Source organism: Gossypium hirsutum, chromosome A06 (genome assembly GCF_007990345.1).
Source record: "Gossypium hirsutum isolate 1008001.06 chromosome A06, Gossypium_hirsutum_v2.1, whole genome shotgun sequence".
NCBI lineage: Eukaryota > Viridiplantae > Streptophyta > Magnoliopsida > Malvales > Malvaceae > Gossypium > Gossypium hirsutum.
In genome coordinates, this window is record NC_053429.1 from 40890601 (window position 1) to 40909952 (window position 19352).

The following is a 19352-nucleotide window of genomic DNA, read 5'->3' on the forward strand; positions in this document are numbered from 1 at the left end:
AGTTTAGTCTCTTTACTTTCTAGATTTCAAAATTCAAGAGTTTAGTCTCTTTATTTTCTAGATTTCAAAATTCAAGTTCAATTGTTAACAGTATGAAATTCTTTTTTATTAAAATTTTTGGTGTACTATTTTAAAATAAAAAAAATCTCAATTGTTTTAATTAAAAATAACTTTGTAATGAAACTGAATTAATAAACGTAATAAAATAATTTTAATAGTATTAATAATTTAATTTAAAATTTAAAATTTAAAAAGTAAAAAAAATAAATTGGTAAAGTACAACAACTAAATTTAAAATTTACTAATAGTATGACACATTTTAACCCTAATTTAAATCTATGAGGACACATGTCACAAGAAGAATAAATCACCACAAGCGCACTGTATCAGAACAAAGGGGAACAGAAATCAGGTTCCCGCCAGCTTCTCTTGGTTTTTGGTGGTCGTCTTCTTCTCCTTATAACACTCCCCCAAAACGCTCTCTTTCTGTTTCCAAGTTAAAAATAATAATCAAAGATAGTTTCTCCACCATCATAATGGAATCTCAATCGAGATCTATCCACAATAAACGCTCGACGGCAATGATTCCGGCGCTTCTCTTCCTGTCTCTGATCCACGGCGTTCACTGCTTCTACCTTCCCGGCGTCGCCCCCGAGGACTTCCAAAAGGTCTCCTCTCCTCTCGTTTCGCTTTACATTTTTTTTGTTTATGTCTCTTGCTTGATCTGCTTTGTTCCGTTTGATCTAGCTTTGAATTCGTATCCTCACTTTAATTGTTTGGTTCTTATAGAATTATAATAGGAATCGTATCACTATCAGTATGAGGAGGCAATAAATGAAAATTTTAAAAAATTCTGTTTGTAACTGGAAATGAGGCTTTGTTAGTTCTCATTTAAATATATTTGATTCCATTTCTTATTTTATCCAACGCATCTGACTTTCGTAAGCTGGCTGCTCGTGTTTTATAATGCAACCGAGGATGGTTATTGCTTAAAATTAGGAATTGTAGTACCGAAAAAGATTTTAATACATACATTGCTCTGATGCAAACATGCTTGATGTTGACTAGCACCTTACGTAGTGCTTATCTTGTTTACCTAATCGATAATGACTTTTTGTTAAGTCACTTTAGTATCTCTCTAGTGCTGCTATATTTGGGAGTGTTTATTGTGTTTTTGTTTAGTTATTGATTCCTTTTGTTGTGGATTGCAGGGAGATCCTTTGAAAGTGAAAGTGAACAAATTGACGTCTATAAAGACACAACTTCCTTACTCCTATTATTCGCTTCCTTTTTGTACACCAGAAAAGATAGTGGACAGTGCGGAGAATCTTGGGGAAGTGCTTCGTGGTGACCGTATTGAAAACTCTCCTTATGCAGTTAGTTTTAGTATCTCTGATGATAATGATGCAGATTGTTAAAATGTTAGTGTTTGGTTGTTAAAATGTTCTCTTTCACTTGAATTAATGCAGTTTACAATGCAAGAGCCACAATTGTGTACTGTTCTTTGCCGGATTATGATTGATGCCAAAACTGCAAAGCAGTTTAAAGTGAAGATTGACGATGAATATCGAGTCAATATGTATGCTAGTTGTGTTTTCGAACATGGAATTCATCTATTAATCTCATAGTGGTTGTTCTGAAGTTCTTTCTCTGATTAATTAGTGATTCATTTGACAGGATCCTGGATAACCTTCCCCTTGTTGTCCCTATTAAAAGATTAGATCAGGCTTCTAATACTGTTTATCAGCTTGGCTACCATATTGGGCTTAAAGGCCAATATGCCGGGGTAAATATAATAACTTATCAGAATCATAAGTTCCTTTGTTTGCGGATGTATTAGCTACCATGTATGCTTACTTTCTCCGGTTGCATGCAGAACAAGGAGGAAAAATATTTCATTCACAACCATTTGGCATTTACAGTCAAGTATCATAGGGATCTGCGAACTGGCTCCTCTAGAATTGTGGGATTTGAGGTTAAACCATACAGGTTAGCAGCTCCTCTAAGTTTTAGCATCATGTAAAATTGTTGATTCTAGGAGTCCGTGGCTGAGATTATAACATCAAGTTTTGATGGCATTTTATGTAATAAAAATGCAGTATTAAACATGAATACGAGGGGAAATGGAGTGAGAAAACTCGTTTAACAACTTGCGACCCCCATGCGAAACGCACAGTAGTTAATTCTAACACTCCTCTAGAAGTTGAAGTAAACAAGGAAATTATATTCAGCTATGATGTTGAGTACCAGGTTAGCTCTTCAACTATAGATGATTTTTTTTTCCAATGTCAAGTGTGGGCGGAGGCACTTTTAGGGACAGTTACTTGTGTTCAAGTAAATTCTGCTGGAAGTTATTTCTTGGAAAAAGTTCTCTATTGAACCACTTCTATTGAAATAAAGCTATGACCTCAGTCGGCTATAAGGTGCTAAATCTTGTATTGAATTGTGATGATTTTCAGGAGAGTGATGTGAAGTGGGCATCTAGATGGGGTTCGTATCTTTTAATGAGTGATGACCAAATACACTGGTTCTCAATTGTCAACTCTTTGATGATTGTCCTTTTCCTTACGGGCATGGTAGCTATGATTATGCTAAGAACACTTTACCGTGACATTTCTAAGTACAATGAGCTTGAGACCCAGGAAGAAGCCTTAGAAGAGACAGGCTGGAAGCTCGTACATGGTGATGTTTTCAGGCCTCCGTCTAATTCTGATCTACTCTGTGTTTATGTTGGCACTGGTGTTCAATTTTTGGGCATGGTACTTGTTACCATGATCTTTGCCGTTCTTGGATTTCTTTCCCCTTCAAACAGAGGTGGTCTCATGACAGCTATGCTCTTACTTTGGGTTTCCATGGGCATTTTTGCTGGCTATGCCTCTACCAATCTATACAAAATGTTTAAAGGAGCAGAGTGGAAGAAAATAGCTGCCAAGACTGCATTCATGTTCCCAGCCATTGTCTTCGTTATCTTTTTTGTTCTAAATGCTCTCATATGGGGCCAGAAGTCTTCTGGGGCTGTACCATTTGGAACTATGTTTGCTTTGGTCTTCCTATGGTTTGGAATTTCAGTTCCACTTGTTATTGTGGGCGGTTATGTTGGCTTCAAGAAGCCAGCAATGGAGGATCCTGTGAAGACGAATAAAATCCCAAGGCAAATACCTGAGCAGGCTTGGTACATGAACCCAATTTTCTCCATTCTGATTGGAGGAATACTTCCATTTGGAGCTGTTTTCATCGAACTATTCTTCATTCTTACCTCAATCTGGCTGAATCAGTTTTACTACATGTTTGGTTTCCTGTTATTGGTCTTCATTATCCTCCTTATCACTTGCGCTGAAATAACCATCGTGCTTTGCTACTTCCAGTTATGCAGTGAAGATTACAAGTGGTGGTGGAGGTCATATCTCACATCCGGCTCCTCGGCCTTGTACCTATTCCTCTATGCTGCATTCTACTTTTTCACCAAGCTGGAGATCACTAAGCTTGTTTCAGGCATCCTAGACTTTGGATACATGTTAATTGCTTCATATGCATTTTTTGTGCTAACTGGCACCATTGGATTTTATGCGTGCTTTTGCTTCACTAGGCTTATCTACTCATCTCTCAAGATCGATTAATGTGTATAAAACAGGTCATATGCTTTATGCTGTTGTTGCCTCCAACCAACATTGTCTTATAGGTAAGATTCAAAGATTAAGATATCTTCATGCTTTCAGTTTCAGATGTAAAACTTTATTCGCAGTTTTGAAATCTGAGTTCATTTTTAAAACTGATTATAGAATACCTTTTTTTCCCTCCTCATGTATGTTGAGAGGAGCTAGTGATTCTTTTATCAATGACAGTTTCTTGTCATAATGCAATGAGGGCTATATGCAGATTAAGGCACCAGTACCACATTATTCGCTGATTTAGGTAGGGAAACGACTATTCAACAACAATTGTAAAATGTCATTTATTCTTTAACGAATAGCAATGTTATGTTATCTAATGAATCCGTAGGTTTACCAGATTAATTTGGGTAAGATGAATTTGAGTCTTAAAATTTTAAAAAATGTTGAGTTCAGGTTAATTTTGGGTTATAGACAATTTTTGGTTAAGGTTATTTTGGGTTGTTCGGGTTATTCGGGTTTACTAATCAATTTCTTTTTAGGTTTGATCATCTTGAGGTTCAAATCATTTCGAGTTAGTTGGATATTTTTGGTTCTAAGTCATTTCCAGATTCGATTTGGACAAATTTAAATTATTATTATTTTATAATCAAATCCGATTGAGTCAATTTGAAGATAGGTCTATAATATAGGCATGTAGAACAAATGTGCACATTATAGAAACAATTAAAAGGAATAAGGCAATATTTAATCCTCGAATTAGACAAATTTTCTTGACAACTTTTTTTAATTTTAATCTATTTAATAATATGTTGCTTTCGAAATGTGTCAAGTTTTAAGACTGAGTAAAAAAATCGGAGATTAAATAGACTGTTTTGCTTTATCCAACATTAAAAGACCGAAAGGGATTTTTTGGTTTTTAAATATTTGAACAACGTTAAGAAGCAGATAGTTTCCCCAGTTCATGCTATTCAACCGTTACAACGGCCGAGGGACAATGGGTGAGAGATTTAGGCCCAAGGAAGGCACATGGCCAACAGTAACATTTACACACCGTCATGGTAACGGCTAGTTTCCCTCCTTTCTCCACTTTCTCGCATATAAAATGCAATAAGACCCAGTCTCAGTCTCAACTTTACCCCACTTTTCTCTGAAATTCTTTCTCCCCTGGCTGCTGTTTTCTCTTGGGTGGTACTTTTGTTTCTAATTTTAAGCTTTTCAGAAGCTAACCCTTATTTGAATTTGACTAAAAAAAATCGAATATGATTTATTAATTATTGAATTGAACTGGAGTTATTGGTCAAATCAAATTTGAGTATATAATAGTTCATTCAAACGACTCACGAGTTTAATTAAACTTTTCATATAAATTAATATTTGGTATATTGATAGTCATAAACAATCTTAAAAATTATCATATGTTTTTTTAATAATTATTTTTTAATATTCTACTATATTCTTATAAAACATTTATCAACATTATTCCTATTTATATATTATGAAGTTACATTTTTTTACCCTTATAAGATGGAAAATTGATAAACGGCCTTGATAAATAGATGCCTCATATTTTAAGCTTGCCATTATTCAAGTTCAAGTCAACTCTTAACACCCTTGCGTCAAAGTCATGACTGTGATTCGATCACGTAGTTAGGGCTATATAATAATCTGTATATTATAAATTTGATCATATAATTAGAAGACGAAATTAGAGGATTTAAATATAAAATAGTATTATTACGGAAGGACTCAAAATCAAATTAGACCCCTTTTTCCTAAGTCAATTTTTGTTTTTCATATCGCATTATGGAATTATGATGGTGGCAAAGATTCGGTGCTGCAAGTGACTAAGAACCTTATGTAAGCTGCAATACCTCAAAACCCATTGCAGGGTACAAGGATGGAAGCACCAAGGTGATGCTCCAACAATCAGGCCCATTTTACTTCGCTAGTGAAGCTAAGGGTCATTGTGAGCAAGGCCAGAAGTTGGTGGTTGTCGCGTGTTGTCTCCACGGCATAGGTACACCGGAATCTCTCCAGCACCTTCTCCGGCAGATTTGAAGGACCTGCCATTGCTCCGACCAGCATTGCTTCTGGTTTGAAGGCTGGATTGTTAGTGACACTGTTGCCTTTGGTCTTGGTGGTGCTATGAGAAGTGAATGACTAACTTATTTTGGGATTATTTCATTTTTGGGTAAAATGCAAAAATGGTCACTAAAGTATTGCCTCTGTTTTATTTTGGTCACTAAACTTTAATATTTTTTTTTGTCATCGATCATTAACAACCATTTGAAATTTGACAAAAGTGCTGACGTGAGTTTTTTTTATTTGTCTAATAATAAATGCACCCCTATAATGTTTATACATTTTATCAATTTGATCATACATATAAAATATTCAATAAATTTAGCGCTAAATGTTTACAAAATTTGTTATTTTAATTTAAATTCTAAAAAATTCAATAAATTTAACCTTCAATATTTATAAAAGGACAAATTTTCATTCTCTTTTAGCCTTTGAACTAATCCTCATTTGTTGAAACACACCAAAGTAGATAGAAAAGTTATGTTAACTTTGCAACTTTGCTGATGTGGCAATCCACATGCATATCATGTCATCAATTATTTTTAAAAATATAAAAATTATAAAAAAATATAAAAAATTTTAGAAATTATTTAAAAATTCAAAATTTTTTTTACAAGTATTTACAATTCAAATATATACATATAGATATAAATTATCAAAATTTCAAAAAGAAAATATAAAATAAAAATGGTAAAAAAGTAAAAATATTATAAAGCTGGTTTCTACCGGTAAAAAACTCTTTCTAAGTTTTTTTTTTGAAATAAATGCTCTTTTTTCTTCTATCCTTACTAGGGGTGTGCATAATTCGGGTAAAACCGAAAAAATTCGGTTAACCGACCGAATTCGGTTAATCGGTCGGTTAACCGAATTTTTTCGGTCGGGGGTCGGTTAATTTTTTTATGATTTTTCGGTTAACGGTTAATTCGGTTCGAAACCGGTCGGTTAACCGAAAATTTTTGGTTAACCGAAAAAATTAATAAATAAAATTATCCAACCCAACCCAAACTCAATTACCCAACCCAATAAAACTAAAACTAAAGTTTACCCAATTACCCAATCCAATAAAACTAAAACTAAAAGACAACCCAATTTACTAAAGTCTAAAACCCAATTTACTTTAATAATTTATAAATTTTTTAAATTTTAAAAATAAAAAATAAAAAAAATTCGGGTATTTTTTGGTAATTCGGTTAATTCGGTTAATTCGGGTAATTCGGGTAATTCGGGTAATTCGGGTAATTCGGGTAATTTTTAACCAAAAATAAAAAATACATAATTTTCGGTTAATTCGGTTAACCGACCTTATTAACCGAAAAAATTTCGGTTCGGTTAAATTTTTTTTAAAAAAAATCGGTTCGGTTAACGGTTAAAATTTTTGGAAGGTCGGTTAATTCGGTTATAGTAATTTCGGGTCGGTTAACCGGTCGGTTAACCGAATGAACACCCCTAATCCTTACGAGCCACCGATACTAGTGTTGGCACTATTGACTTCTTTCAATAACGTTGTCAATAACGTTTTGAATTTAAAATTTTAAAATACCTACATCGACACCAATGATTTCAATAAAACAACATTGAGACGAGTTTTTCAAATATAAAAAATCCAGAAATACCAATCGGCGATGCTTCGAACCAACATGCCACTATGTCCTTTTATTTCTTCTTCTGTCGGTGCTCAATGGGTTATTATAAAGGGCTTGTTGATCGACAAAAGATTAATGAGTTTTGTTGGAATTATTGATTAGAGGTTTCTTTTTATTTTAGTTGAATCAAGTAGTTTGAAAATTTTGAAGTGCTTGCTCTATTTTCAGTGTTTTGATATAGGGTTGTGAGTTTTTCATATTGACGAGCAAAAACTGAAATTGAGGTTAATTGTGTTCATAAATTTTGGGAATAGATATTTCTGGTTTTTGTTCATTTTTTTCTACTTTTAATTGAGATTAAAACTGAACCAAATTTTTAATTTTTGTTCATAAATTTGTTGACAAAGAATGTTCTTTGTTTGAAATTTCCAATGCGTGGTAAAATCAAGTAGTTTAAATAAAACTTTCAAACAAATTTTTTTGGTTCATTTTTAGTTTCAGTTTCAATTTTCATTCATCAATTTAATGCTTGATTTTTGCTTTATTTTTATTTTTATTGTTCATCAATGAAGATTTTTGAAGGTGATAGGTATGTTAAAGAAAAACAAAGAAAATTGTATTATTAATAGAGAAATAAAAAGCTTCAAAAAAAAAAAAAGAAAAAGAAAAAACAAAGAGAACTTAAATAAAAATAGCATGTTCCAGAAAAATTTAGTGAAATATTGGCTCATTCAAATACTTTATACTTTTTAGTGAAATGTATTTTTTTATATTTTGTATAAATTTTTAGAATCAAAATTGATAGAATGTGTAAATATTAGAAGACTAAATTTTTTATTAGACCAATAAAAAAGTCCACATAATTATTTTCGTTAAATTTCAAATTAGAAGCAAAACCAAAAAAAAAAAAAATTTCAGGGGGCCAAAATTAAATTGTAATTTTTACGATAGTAAAAATGTCATTTCACTATTTAATAATCTATATATTTATCATTTTTAAAGGATTAAATCAAATTTTTATCATTTTTAGGGGGCCAAAGTGTAATTTTACCATTACTAATTTAAAATTTTAAAGGGCCTAAATGGAAAATATTCCATTTTAGGGGGAGTCAGGCCTCTACTAGCCCCCTAGTTACACCCCTGTTTTAAACGACAGTTAATGTTCGGTGACCAAAAAAATTGATTTCGAATAATTTAGTGACCAAAATAGAAATAAAAAGTTCAGTAACTAAAATAGAATGCAACAATCCTTTAGTGACCATTTTTATACTTTACCCTTATTTATTAAATATGTAGTATTGCAATTTCTTCTATCTTTTTCCTCTTACAATGTTGGAACTCGAAAATTCAATTCAACTCCATAGAATTTTGAATCCAATATTTTCGATTTCATCACAAATAAAAAAAAAAAACTAATAGTTAAGGGTGCTCTCTCTTAGTATCCTAAAGAAACAGGTGTGGCTATAGTTGGGGTGGAGTAGGGCGGTGACTTCTATCTAGACCTGATCATGGGCTGGGGGCCCGCCTAAAATTTGGGAGGATTTGGGCAAAAATATAGGCCCGAAAAATGGGCTTGGGCAAAACAATAAGACCTGTTTAAAAAATGGGCAGGGCCTCGAGTAAGGTATTTTTGGCTCGAGCCCGGCCCGGCTCGAATACACAAAGAAAAAAATCTGCTTTTTTTAAATATTATTTTATTGTTGTTTTCTCCCTATTTTGCTACCATTTTACTATTATGTTGCTACTATTTTGTTGTTATTGTTTGGATATTGTATAAAATTTATTTTATTGTTAATTTTGTTATTATTTTAAAAACATTTGTTAATTTTGTTATTATTTTAGAGACATTTGATTGTTAAGTTGCATCTATCTTAGTGTTATTTAAGTATATATATTTTAAAATTTATTTTCAATTTGTTGGAAAATATTTATTTTGATATTTTTAGTAATTTTGATGCATTATATATATTTTAAATTATATAAAAATAATATAAAAATTAATATGGGTGGGCCTGGTCAGGCCCGAATTTTAGTATTTTTACCTGGGTCGGGCTTGGGCAAAATTTTAGGCCCATTTTTTGGGCCGGGCTGGGCCTGGGCCTAGCAAACGGGCCTAAAATTTTAGTTGAACCCGGCCCGGCCCATGCTCGCCTCTACTTCTATCCTATATGGCAAGGGAGGAGATCTCTCTCTTAGCAGATGAATTAATTCAGTTGACGGTCAAGAGTTCTCTGGTTACACCGAAGAGTAGTTTTTTATTATTAAGTTCTGTGTGGACGAGGAAGTCTTACAGTCCTGATAGTTTTCGTGCGCAACTCAGAAGTATATGGAAAACGAAAAGAAAATTTGAAATCCAAGTGGTTGGGCAAAATCTGTTTCAGATCTCATTCGAGGATGAAGATGATTTAGAGACGATCATGGATGGCAAACTTTGGCTATTTAGAAGACAGTTGATAATTTTTGATAGAATGAAAGAGGTGATAGAGAGAAGCAAAATAAAATTGATTTTCTCGCCGTTTTGGCTAAGAATTGGCTCTTGCCCACCAGGATGTGAGAAGAAAGATTTGATGTATGCATTAGGCTCTACTTTTGGAGGAATATTAAGGTCAGAGATAAAGAATGAAGTTTGTAGGCTGAAAGTCCAATTGGATGCTTGGAAACCTCTTAGGAGAGGAATATTTATTATAGTTGGGGATCAAAGAAGAGTCTAGCTCCCTTTTAAATACGAATCCTTACCCAATTTTTGCTTTGGCTGTCGAATAATGAGATATGTAATGAAAGAATGCACGGAGATATCAAAATTGGGGAAAGAATTAGGGGAAGATAACCTTCCTTATTCATTAGTGCTGAAAGCTGAATCCAATCTAGTCGGTAGAGAGAGTTTGCAATTGAGTGTTTCAGGAAGAAAATTTGCGGAACAATGCTTATATACTAGGGAAACGGATGAAAGGGACAAATCAAAATTTAAATTGGCAGAAGATATCATCACCAGTAAAGAACAAATGGCGACACAACAAAGGAAGGACAAATTACAAGAAGTAGTAACTCCGATAGATCTGGGCTATGCGAGGATATCCAAGACTGTGAATAGAGAGGCAAATAAGCAGGAAAGTTTCGAAATATCTTAATCTGGTAGCACAGATATTGGAACTTTATTTGAGGAAATTGAACAACCTTGGGAAATAGGAAAAGCCAGGATGAATACTATTGCAAACGAGCTGGGTTTGTCGGAAAACCCTAAAAAGATGAGGTGGAAACGAAAGGAAAGAACAGGAAAATTTACTGAAGTCTAGATGGAAACTGTTACATGTAAGAGAAAAGGCTTTTCAGCAGGAGAAGAACGTCCCAAAACCTGGTTTGAAAGTGATAATAATCACAAAAAGGTGAGATTGGAAATTAATGTAGTTAATTCCCATGTCCTGGAGAAAATAGAGGATCAATTAACAGTGTCTTCACAATTAGGATTGGCGTCTGCCAATAGGTAAGCCGACCGGCGGTAATGGAAACAATAAGCTAGAATGTTCAAGGATTGGAGAGTCCTCGAGCAATTAGGCAGCTTCGGTTTGCACTGAAGTAGCATAATCCCTAAATTGTCTTCATTATAGAGACGAAAGTGAATGGAATTCGAATGGGAAGGATCAGAAGAAGTTGTGGATTCATGAATGGCTTTGATGTTGACGCAGATGGTTCTCTAGGTGGGCTTTCATTGGCTTGGAAACAAGATATTCAAGTTACAATCATCAGTTGATCCAAAATCCATATAGACGCTCTTATTAAAGAAAATCAAGGTGACAAAGATTGGCGTTTCACGGGATTCTATGGAACTCCTTTCACTAACGAGAGGGGCAATACTTGGCATTTATTAAGACAATTGGGAAGGATTTGGATTCATCCTTAGATTATTTGTGGAGAGTTTAACGAAATTTTATACTCATTTGAGAATAGAGGAGGGATGCCAAGAGACGAAAAGAGAATGGATCCTTTTCGCACAGTTCTAGATGAGTGCCAACTAATGGATGTAGGGTTTTCTGGTTTATGGTTTACATGAGAATGGGAAATTTATCAGAAACAAACATACAGGAAAGGTTAAATAGAGGGGTGGCAAATGTAGAGTGGTTTTAAGCTTTTCCACACGTTCACATTCAGCATTTACCCCACTCACATTCAGATTATTGTCCTCTCCTCATTCTTATGGAGAAGGAAAATAGAAAGATACGCAGGGTGTCCTTTCGGTTCGAAGCATGGTGGCTATTAGAAAGCTTTTTTGAGAAGATGGTGGCTGATTCTTGGGAAAATCTTACAGGGTCACTACAAGAAAAACTTGAGAATTTAAAACAGAGAATACTTTAATGGGAAATACAAATAAAAAAAGAAAGAATGGGAATCAAGCAGAAATTAAGAAAACATTTAGAGAGCTTGCTGGAGGAGGACAGGAATAATGAGAACTTGGCTGAAATCATAGAAACAAAAATACATCTTAATCTAGAAATTGATAAAGATGAATGTTACTAGGAGCAAAGAGCACGTGTCAATTGGCTAAAATCAAGGGATAGAAACACGACATTTTTTCGTAAATGGGCCACTCAACGGAATAGGGCTAATGTTATTAGTAGCTTGTGAAATAAAAATGGGGAAAACTTCGATGATGAGGACGAAATGGCAATGATCACAAAAAATTATTTTCAAGAATTGTTCATGTCGAGAGGAATGAGCAATATTGATCTAGTTTTACAAGGAGTTGAGAGATGCATAACTGAAGATATAAATTTACAACTCACAGTAGAATACACTGCTAAAGAAATTTGGACAGCTTTGTAGGGAATGGGTCCTACAGAGGCTCCTAGAGACAACGGCTTCCCAACAATTTTCTTCCAAAAATGCTGGCACATAATTAGGACTGAGGTAACCTCTTTTTGTTTAGAAATTTTAAATCAAGGACGTGAGGTAGAAAGTCTTAATGTCACGAACATTGTATTGATTCCCAAAACTTCCCAACCCACAGATATGAAAAATTTTATGCTTATTAGCCTATGTAATGTCCTATACAAAATAATAGCTAAGGTAGTAGCTAATAGATTTCAACATGTTTTGGAAGTATGTATTGATAAAGCACAAAGCACCTTTATTCCAGGTTGACTAATTACTGATAATGTACTAGTGGCCTATGAGATTATGCATACTCTTAAGAATAAAAGGGTGCGAAAAAAAAAGGGCATATGACACTCAAACTTGATATGAGTAAAGCTTATAACAAGGTAGAATTGGAATTCCTTAGGGTTATGATGGAGCGAATGGGTTTTGCACAATCTTGAGTGGCTTTTATATTGAAATGTATTTCGAAGGTCTGTTACTCAGTTATCCTAAATGGAAATAAATGAGATAGATTTAGGCCAATGAGAGGACTCCGTCAAGGGGACCCTCTTAGCCTCTATTTGTTCTTAATTTGCAGCGAGGGTCTATCGTCCCTTATGCGTTCAACTTTAAAAAAGGGGAGATTAAATGTTTAAAGGCAAATAGGCGGGCCCATAGATTTCACACCTACTCTTCACGAATGATTGCATTATATTCAGTGAGGCAACGTCTTTAGGAGATTGACAGATTAGAGGAATATTGAAAGAGTATGAATTATGTTCTGGGCAGTGTGTGAATTTTGAAAAGTCTATGATATTCTTTAGCGCTAATACCACAGAAACCGATAGACTAATGGTCATAAGCTTGCTAGGAATGAGAAGGTCGAAAACATTAAAAAATACCTTGGTCTTCCTAACTTAATCGGTAAGAAAAAGAAAACCTCTTTTCAAAATTTAAAGGACAGAATCAAAAAGCAAATTGATGGCTGGAGCTTAAGATTTCTGTCTCAAGGAGGGAAGGAAGTCTTTATCATATCAGTCTTACAAGCGATTCCCACCTATTCTATGATGTGTTTTTTACTACCAAGAACTCTGCGTGAAGAAATGGAATCAATTATAGCTAAGTATTGGTGGCAGAAAGGGCACAAACAAAAAGGAATACATTGGTGTAATTGGAAGAAAATTTGCAAATTAAAACTAAGAGGAGGGTTAGGTTTTAGGAATCTGGCCAAATTTAATGTGGCCCTCATCATAAAGCAAGGTTGGCATCTAATTGATCAACCAGAATCTATGTTACCACATGTTTTAAAAGCAAAATATTATCCGTCAACTAATTTTTTACAAGCCGAGCTAGGTCGTTTACTGTCATACACATTGAAAAGTATTTGGGTAGCAAAAGGTCTCCTTCGAGAAGGACTAGGATAGAGAGTTGGTATAGGCAAAAGTATTCTAATTAATGAGGATGCGTGGCTGCCTAGGGTAGATAACTATAGAGTCCATCATCAAATTTCTACCGCAGGTATTACTACTATTGCATCTTTAATTGATGGTACTAATAGAAAATAGAGGGAAGAGCTTATCCGTAATACCTTCGAGGCAAGAGACAGGCATGCTAATATGGTCATCTGGCGTGGTGAGCCCTCGGGTAAATTCATAGTCCGCAGTGCCTATAAACTGTTACAGACCCAGAATAATACAACAAGATCTACTGCTATACAAGATATAACTACACAATTTTACAAACAATTATGGGAACTCTAAATCGCTAACAAAATAAAAATCATGATTTGGAGGGTGTCGTGGAACTACATTCCCACAATGGTAAATCTGAATAACAGGAGAGTGGCCCATAGCAAGAAATGCCCCAGGTGCAAAGTGAGTTTTGAGAATTTTTGGCACGTCCTCATTGAATGCCCTGTAGCAGCAGAATTATGGAAGAATTTAAACTTCGAATGGATAGGTCAAAATGAATCAATAGATTGTCTTGAATGGTTTACATGGATTTTTAGCAGATGTTTGGAATCCTAGCGTCACTTGTTTGTCCGTGGAATATGGATGCTTTGGCTGGACAAAAACAAAAATTTACATGAAAAGAAATCTCATTCTGGAAAAGAAGCAGCGAATTATGTCAATTGGTGAAATTGACAGTTTGATCAAAAGAAAACCTAACAAAATTAGGGAAAACAAAAAGTGGAAAGCACTTGAGAACCAAACCATCAAAATCAACTTTGATGCCTCTTTCAATGGTATGAGTTACAAATTAGTATCAATGATAGTGGCAAGAAATTGCAATGGTGAAATCAAGATTTCTAAATCTTAATTCCATACAGCGGTAGGCACGACCTTTGATGCAGAAGCCATTGCCTGTTACGATGTTGTCCTCACAGGAATAGATATGGGGTTCATAGATGTTATTGTGGAAAGAGACTCCAAATCCATCATCAATAAATGCATGGTAAAATCGGTGGATAAATCACGAATCAGTGCACATATTAGAAACATCCAAAAGGAAAAAGAAAGATTTTAGTCAATTGCTTTTCATTATGTTCTGAGATCGGCTAATCAGGTAGCCCACATCATTGCTATAACCAGTTTCAAATAGAAGGAAATGATTTACCTTCTTGGAGAGGTCCCCTTCTACGCTAAAAGGCAAGAGGAAATAGAATGAACACAAGAACCAGGCTGAAGTAGAGAGGAGGGAAGAAGAGGAGAAGGGAGTTGAGAGGCCCTTCATCTAATCAAATCAAATCTTTTAGATTTTCAAATCCAAAAAAAATTGGAAAGTTACTATTGCAGCGGGGTAAAGTTGAAGACATGTCATTAAAGGCATACGGGGATTTCGAAGCTATTATTATTTTATTTATTTCTTTTTAATATATTTGGTTCTAGAGTATTCTGTTGATTTCTTGACGTTTTGATTTCAATTTATTTTTAGAACATTTTCCCATTTGGTTATTGTAAGAATCCTCATTTATTTGGTTTATTTTGTTTAATAAAAAATATCCCCAATTTGTTTTCAAAAAAAAAAAGAAGAAAAGAAACTAATAGTTATAATTTACCTACTTTAAAACTCCAAAATTATACTGTTATATCTCTATCCCTTAGAGTCAATTTCTTGAATTTGTGCCTTACAAGGGTCTACTTATTAACTATTACTTTTGGTTTCAACTATCATGTCCCATCTGAAGTGGCAGAAAGCATATTCAATCGCCACCCTACCTAGACCTATGATGACAGATCATTTGGCCATTTGCCATTGACTCACCAATAGGGAAATGACATGTGGTGTCTCGAGATTGTAGCCAATGGTATATAAGCCCTCAACTTCGAGTAGAAAAGGGATCATCTCTTCTCCCTCTCTCTACCAAATTTGTTTGAACACCCCTCATGGTGACTCTCCGCCTTGTATACAATGAGGTGAATTGCCCAACTACATTGTCACCTTCGCCTTACCTGGTTCCAACATCAACAATTGGTGCAGTAAGTATATACTCACTCTCGTCGTGATATTCATTTAATGGCTACCTAGAGACAAATATCCCCACCAATCAAGCTCAAAACCAAACCCAAATTGTTAACCAAACATAAGCAAATCAAAACTTTGGCAACTACTTCTATGAACCTTACAACTATTATGCATAACAATATCTGTATCAACAAATATGTTATGAATCCCTACCTAAACTAACAAAACCAAACAGAACTCAAAACTAGAATGCTAGCTCTCAACAATTTTCAAAACTACAACAATAGTTTAGGAGCCTATAAGAGCAATTCAGGTAGTCTCAAAAATTCCAATAACAATAGTAACAAACATACTAGCAATTGCAACGTAGATGCAGGAGTTGCAAGTTGTGAAAAGGCAAGACATAAGAAGGAAAATAATAAGGAAGAAGAGGCCTTTTCTACTCACCAAGAACAGAGCTGCAACATACACCGTAGAGTACCTCAATAAGATGGTATACCTATAAACCTAGAGACTAATAGGAATGTGCTACAATGAGAGGCTAAGAGTATGTTCCTAAAATATCCTAGACATGGGGGAATGAAGTAGAGTTCTTCCAAATACAAATGACACACCTAGGCTATACTGAGTGGATGCCTATGGCTAAGGATCTTTTAGCCTCCCGTATCACCTTTACATTATATCAAGCAATTTTAAATTTCCTAAGGAGAGGTTCAATGGGAGAAAGAACCCCATTGATCACTTCATCTAGTTCAGAAGTGACATGGAGATCTAAAGTGCCTCGATGAACTAAAATGTAAGGTATTTCCATTAATACTACAGGGAAACACCCAAAATTGGTGCAATTCCCTAGAATCAATGTAACACCCCAAATTCGGCCTAGAAGTCTAGACCGAATCCGGGATGCTACATTGATCACCAAAGTGATCATGAGAAAGTTTTACCAAAATAAACCCCTTTATTACTTAAGAACTTTTATTTCATAGCAAACCAAAAACTAATAATCATTTTAAAATTCTGTCCGAAAAGTTAGCAGTCTAAAATATATGAATATAACATATAACGAAAATTGTACCACAGTCTTATAAAGCTTTATAGTTTAAACTAAAACCAAATGGCAATTAAAATTGTAGTTCATTCCTCCAAGACTGTCTAAGACCTCCGCTTACTGAGTCCAGCATCCAAAAATCTGAAACGTACCTGAAAGGGGAAAACAGAAGAGGGGGTGAGCTACTCGAGCTTAGTGTGAGATCAAAACTATCTAACTACAGAATCAAATATAGAAAACCAGAAGTAGTTCAGAAGCGAAACACAGTTACAGAATCAGACGGTAACCTCGAGATAGAAGTCTCAAACAAGTAATCAAAGTTCACAACAGTCCCCGGTTCTATTCAGTCAGTCAGATACAATCAGAGTATACAAAGTACGTAGAACCAAAAAAATTCTTTTCAGTCAAACAGAACAGTCAGACACAATCTCACGTACCATTCAGACAAAGTAGCAACAATTCTCAATCAGTCACACTGTCACAATAACTATTCAGTCAGATGTTACAATCAGAGTCTACAAAAATCACACAGTCATAAGTGCTTTTAAGCCAATCAATGTAGTCAGAAAAATGCATATTAACGCCGTTCATTTAAAAAAAAATCACCCATCCAGCCAACGCACCTCTTCGTCCGCTATCACTCCTCAATAGAGATATTAAGCTCATCCAACCAATCACTCCATAGAAGATCTCGAAAAGCCCATCCAACCCTACACTCTATATAATGGCATCCCGGGTTGCCCGACAACGATGGCTATTAGCATTGTCCACGAACCTTAGGGCATTGGGACTGCTCACGACCCTTTGGGTATTAGGGCTAATAGTATGCAGATAAACTGCCAGTCATGTATATTACACAGCCAAGCTAGCATATAAGCTGTACTGTACAATGTGGTAAACTACGGTACAGACATGCAGTATTAACTGCTAGATCAGATAGTGGTACGTAACGTAGCTAACGTACAAGCGGTATAGTGTAATGCGGTAATCTGCTATACCGTCATCAGTAAAGTCCACGACCTTCAGGTTATTGGGACTACCCTCATCCCTCTAAGTATTAAGGGCTATCAGTAACCAGCAGATTAGCTGCCAGTTTAGTCAATCTTCCTTCTCTTCAAAATCCCATCCAAAATAGTTTATGCATATGTATGTATGTATGCAGTCAGATGTACACAATCAGAATACCAGCCTCAGATAATTGTTCAGAAGTAGACAATCAGAATACCAGCCTCAGATAATTATTCAGAATACCAGCCACATGATTATATGCTTCAGCTGTGTGGAGCAATCAAGGCCATGTGGGGGTCCAAATGCCCATGTGAAGGGTAGCACATAGTCGTGTGACAGAGGTACATGCCCGTGTGAAGCATAAACACAGCCGTGTGAACAGGCCGTGTAACTCACTGTTCAATTTTGCTAAAATTAGGTACAGGGCAGACATGGCTGTATGAGGGTCTCACACGGCTGTGTGCCACCAGTCACGACCGTGTGTTTTGAAGCACATGTTCGTGCGGGATCCTTAATCCCCAAATCAGCTACGCGGCCGTGTGACTCCCAAGACTCAAAATCCCTAATTCCCAAATCCACACACCTGTGTGCCTAAAGGACACGACCTTGTGAATTCTGACAAAATCCCCAAATAGGCCACACGGTCGTGTGGCATCCAATTTGGCATAGAAACCCTAGTTCCCAAATCCAGACGGTCGTATGTCTCGGTACACGCCTGTGTGGCCATCGGGGTAGTCACAAAACCACCCTAAAACAACCCTAAATCTGCCATTTCAGCCACCAGAACCGTCCCCAACCTAAGCAATATCAAAAGTACAAAAAAAAGGGAGTAATCCCCTCGTTACTAGCATCTAGAACCCAAAATCAATGGGTTAACGCGTCCTTACGAAAGCCGAATTAGTTACATTACAAAAAAATAATAGTAGATTAGACAGGGTTGAATCCTACACCTGATTCAACGGCGAGGAAGACGATAGAGAAGCGAAAATCCCTGACGCTAAAAAGCCAAAACTAATTTTGCAAAAAAAAGAAGAAGAAAAAGAACAAAGAAAAGAAAAGCCAAAAAGAGGGGGAGAAAGAAAGGAACGTATAATCTTAAAATAAAAAAAAATCTAAAAATATCAAATAAAATAAAAATCATCACTAAATAACATAAATAAAAAGTAATAATCATATCTTAACACAGAAATAAAAGTAAAAATCTTTCTAAAATTTTCACACTAGGACTCGATCCCAGAACCCAGAGGTAAACTAACACTCATCAAACCACTGGACCAGCAGGCCTATTCTGTCACTAAAATGAGCAATTAACCCCAATAGTCCCACCGGCTCACTGACCCTACCCACTTAACTCAAACTTCTAAGCCTCAAAATTTGGAGCGTTACAATTCACCACTGCTTAAAGAAATTTCGTCCTCGAAATTTCCAACGATCAGAATAGTTATAAATTATGAACTATACCATTACGCTATCGCTGTGCACTCTAATCCCCAAAACACTATCACACTTTAACCTGTACTTAAGACCTCTCACACACACCGAGAACACCTAATCACTAAAGTAGACAGATAATTGTTACACACACTTGCTAGAATCAAATCAAAACATCAAAGCATACTTGACTCAGAAACATAGAGGACATTCTCGGATCTGGTTGCATCTAAGACACATTCCCAGCTTCCTCCAACAATCGCCTAGATGGTG

General features: G+C 35.3%; 1 protein-coding gene and 1 pseudogene across 1 annotated transcript; both read left to right on the plus strand.

Moving 5' to 3' along the window:
- The first annotated feature begins 323 nt into the window (after nt 1-323).
- Nucleotides 324-3769, plus strand: LOC121230671 (transmembrane 9 superfamily member 8). The gene is made up of 7 exons (XM_041115843.1): nt 324-668; nt 1212-1376; nt 1470-1579; nt 1678-1786; nt 1877-1989; nt 2100-2250; nt 2460-3769. Exons 1-7 carry the CDS (start codon nt 339-341, stop codon nt 3615-3617), a joined length of 2136 nt encoding a protein of 711 aa, XP_040971777.1. The 5' UTR covers nt 324-338; the 3' UTR covers nt 3618-3769.
- A 1466-nt stretch (nt 3770-5235) lies between these two features.
- LOC107900074 (early nodulin-like protein 1) lies at nt 5236-5760 on the plus strand (annotated as a pseudogene).
- The last annotated feature ends 13592 nt before the right edge of the window (nt 5761-19352 follow it).

Coding starts and splice junctions, on each gene's coding strand:
- LOC121230671 (XM_041115843.1), top strand. CDS start 339: ATGAGGACACATGTCACAAGAAGAATAAATCACCACAAGCGCACTGTA. Junction 1,787..1,876: donor TTAAAGGCCAATATGCCGGG/GTAAATATAATA, acceptor GGTTGCATGCAG/AACAAGGAGGAAAAATATTT. Junction 1,990..2,099: donor TTTGAGGTTAAACCATACAG/GTTAGCAGCTCC, acceptor ATAAAAATGCAG/TATTAAACATGAATACGAGG.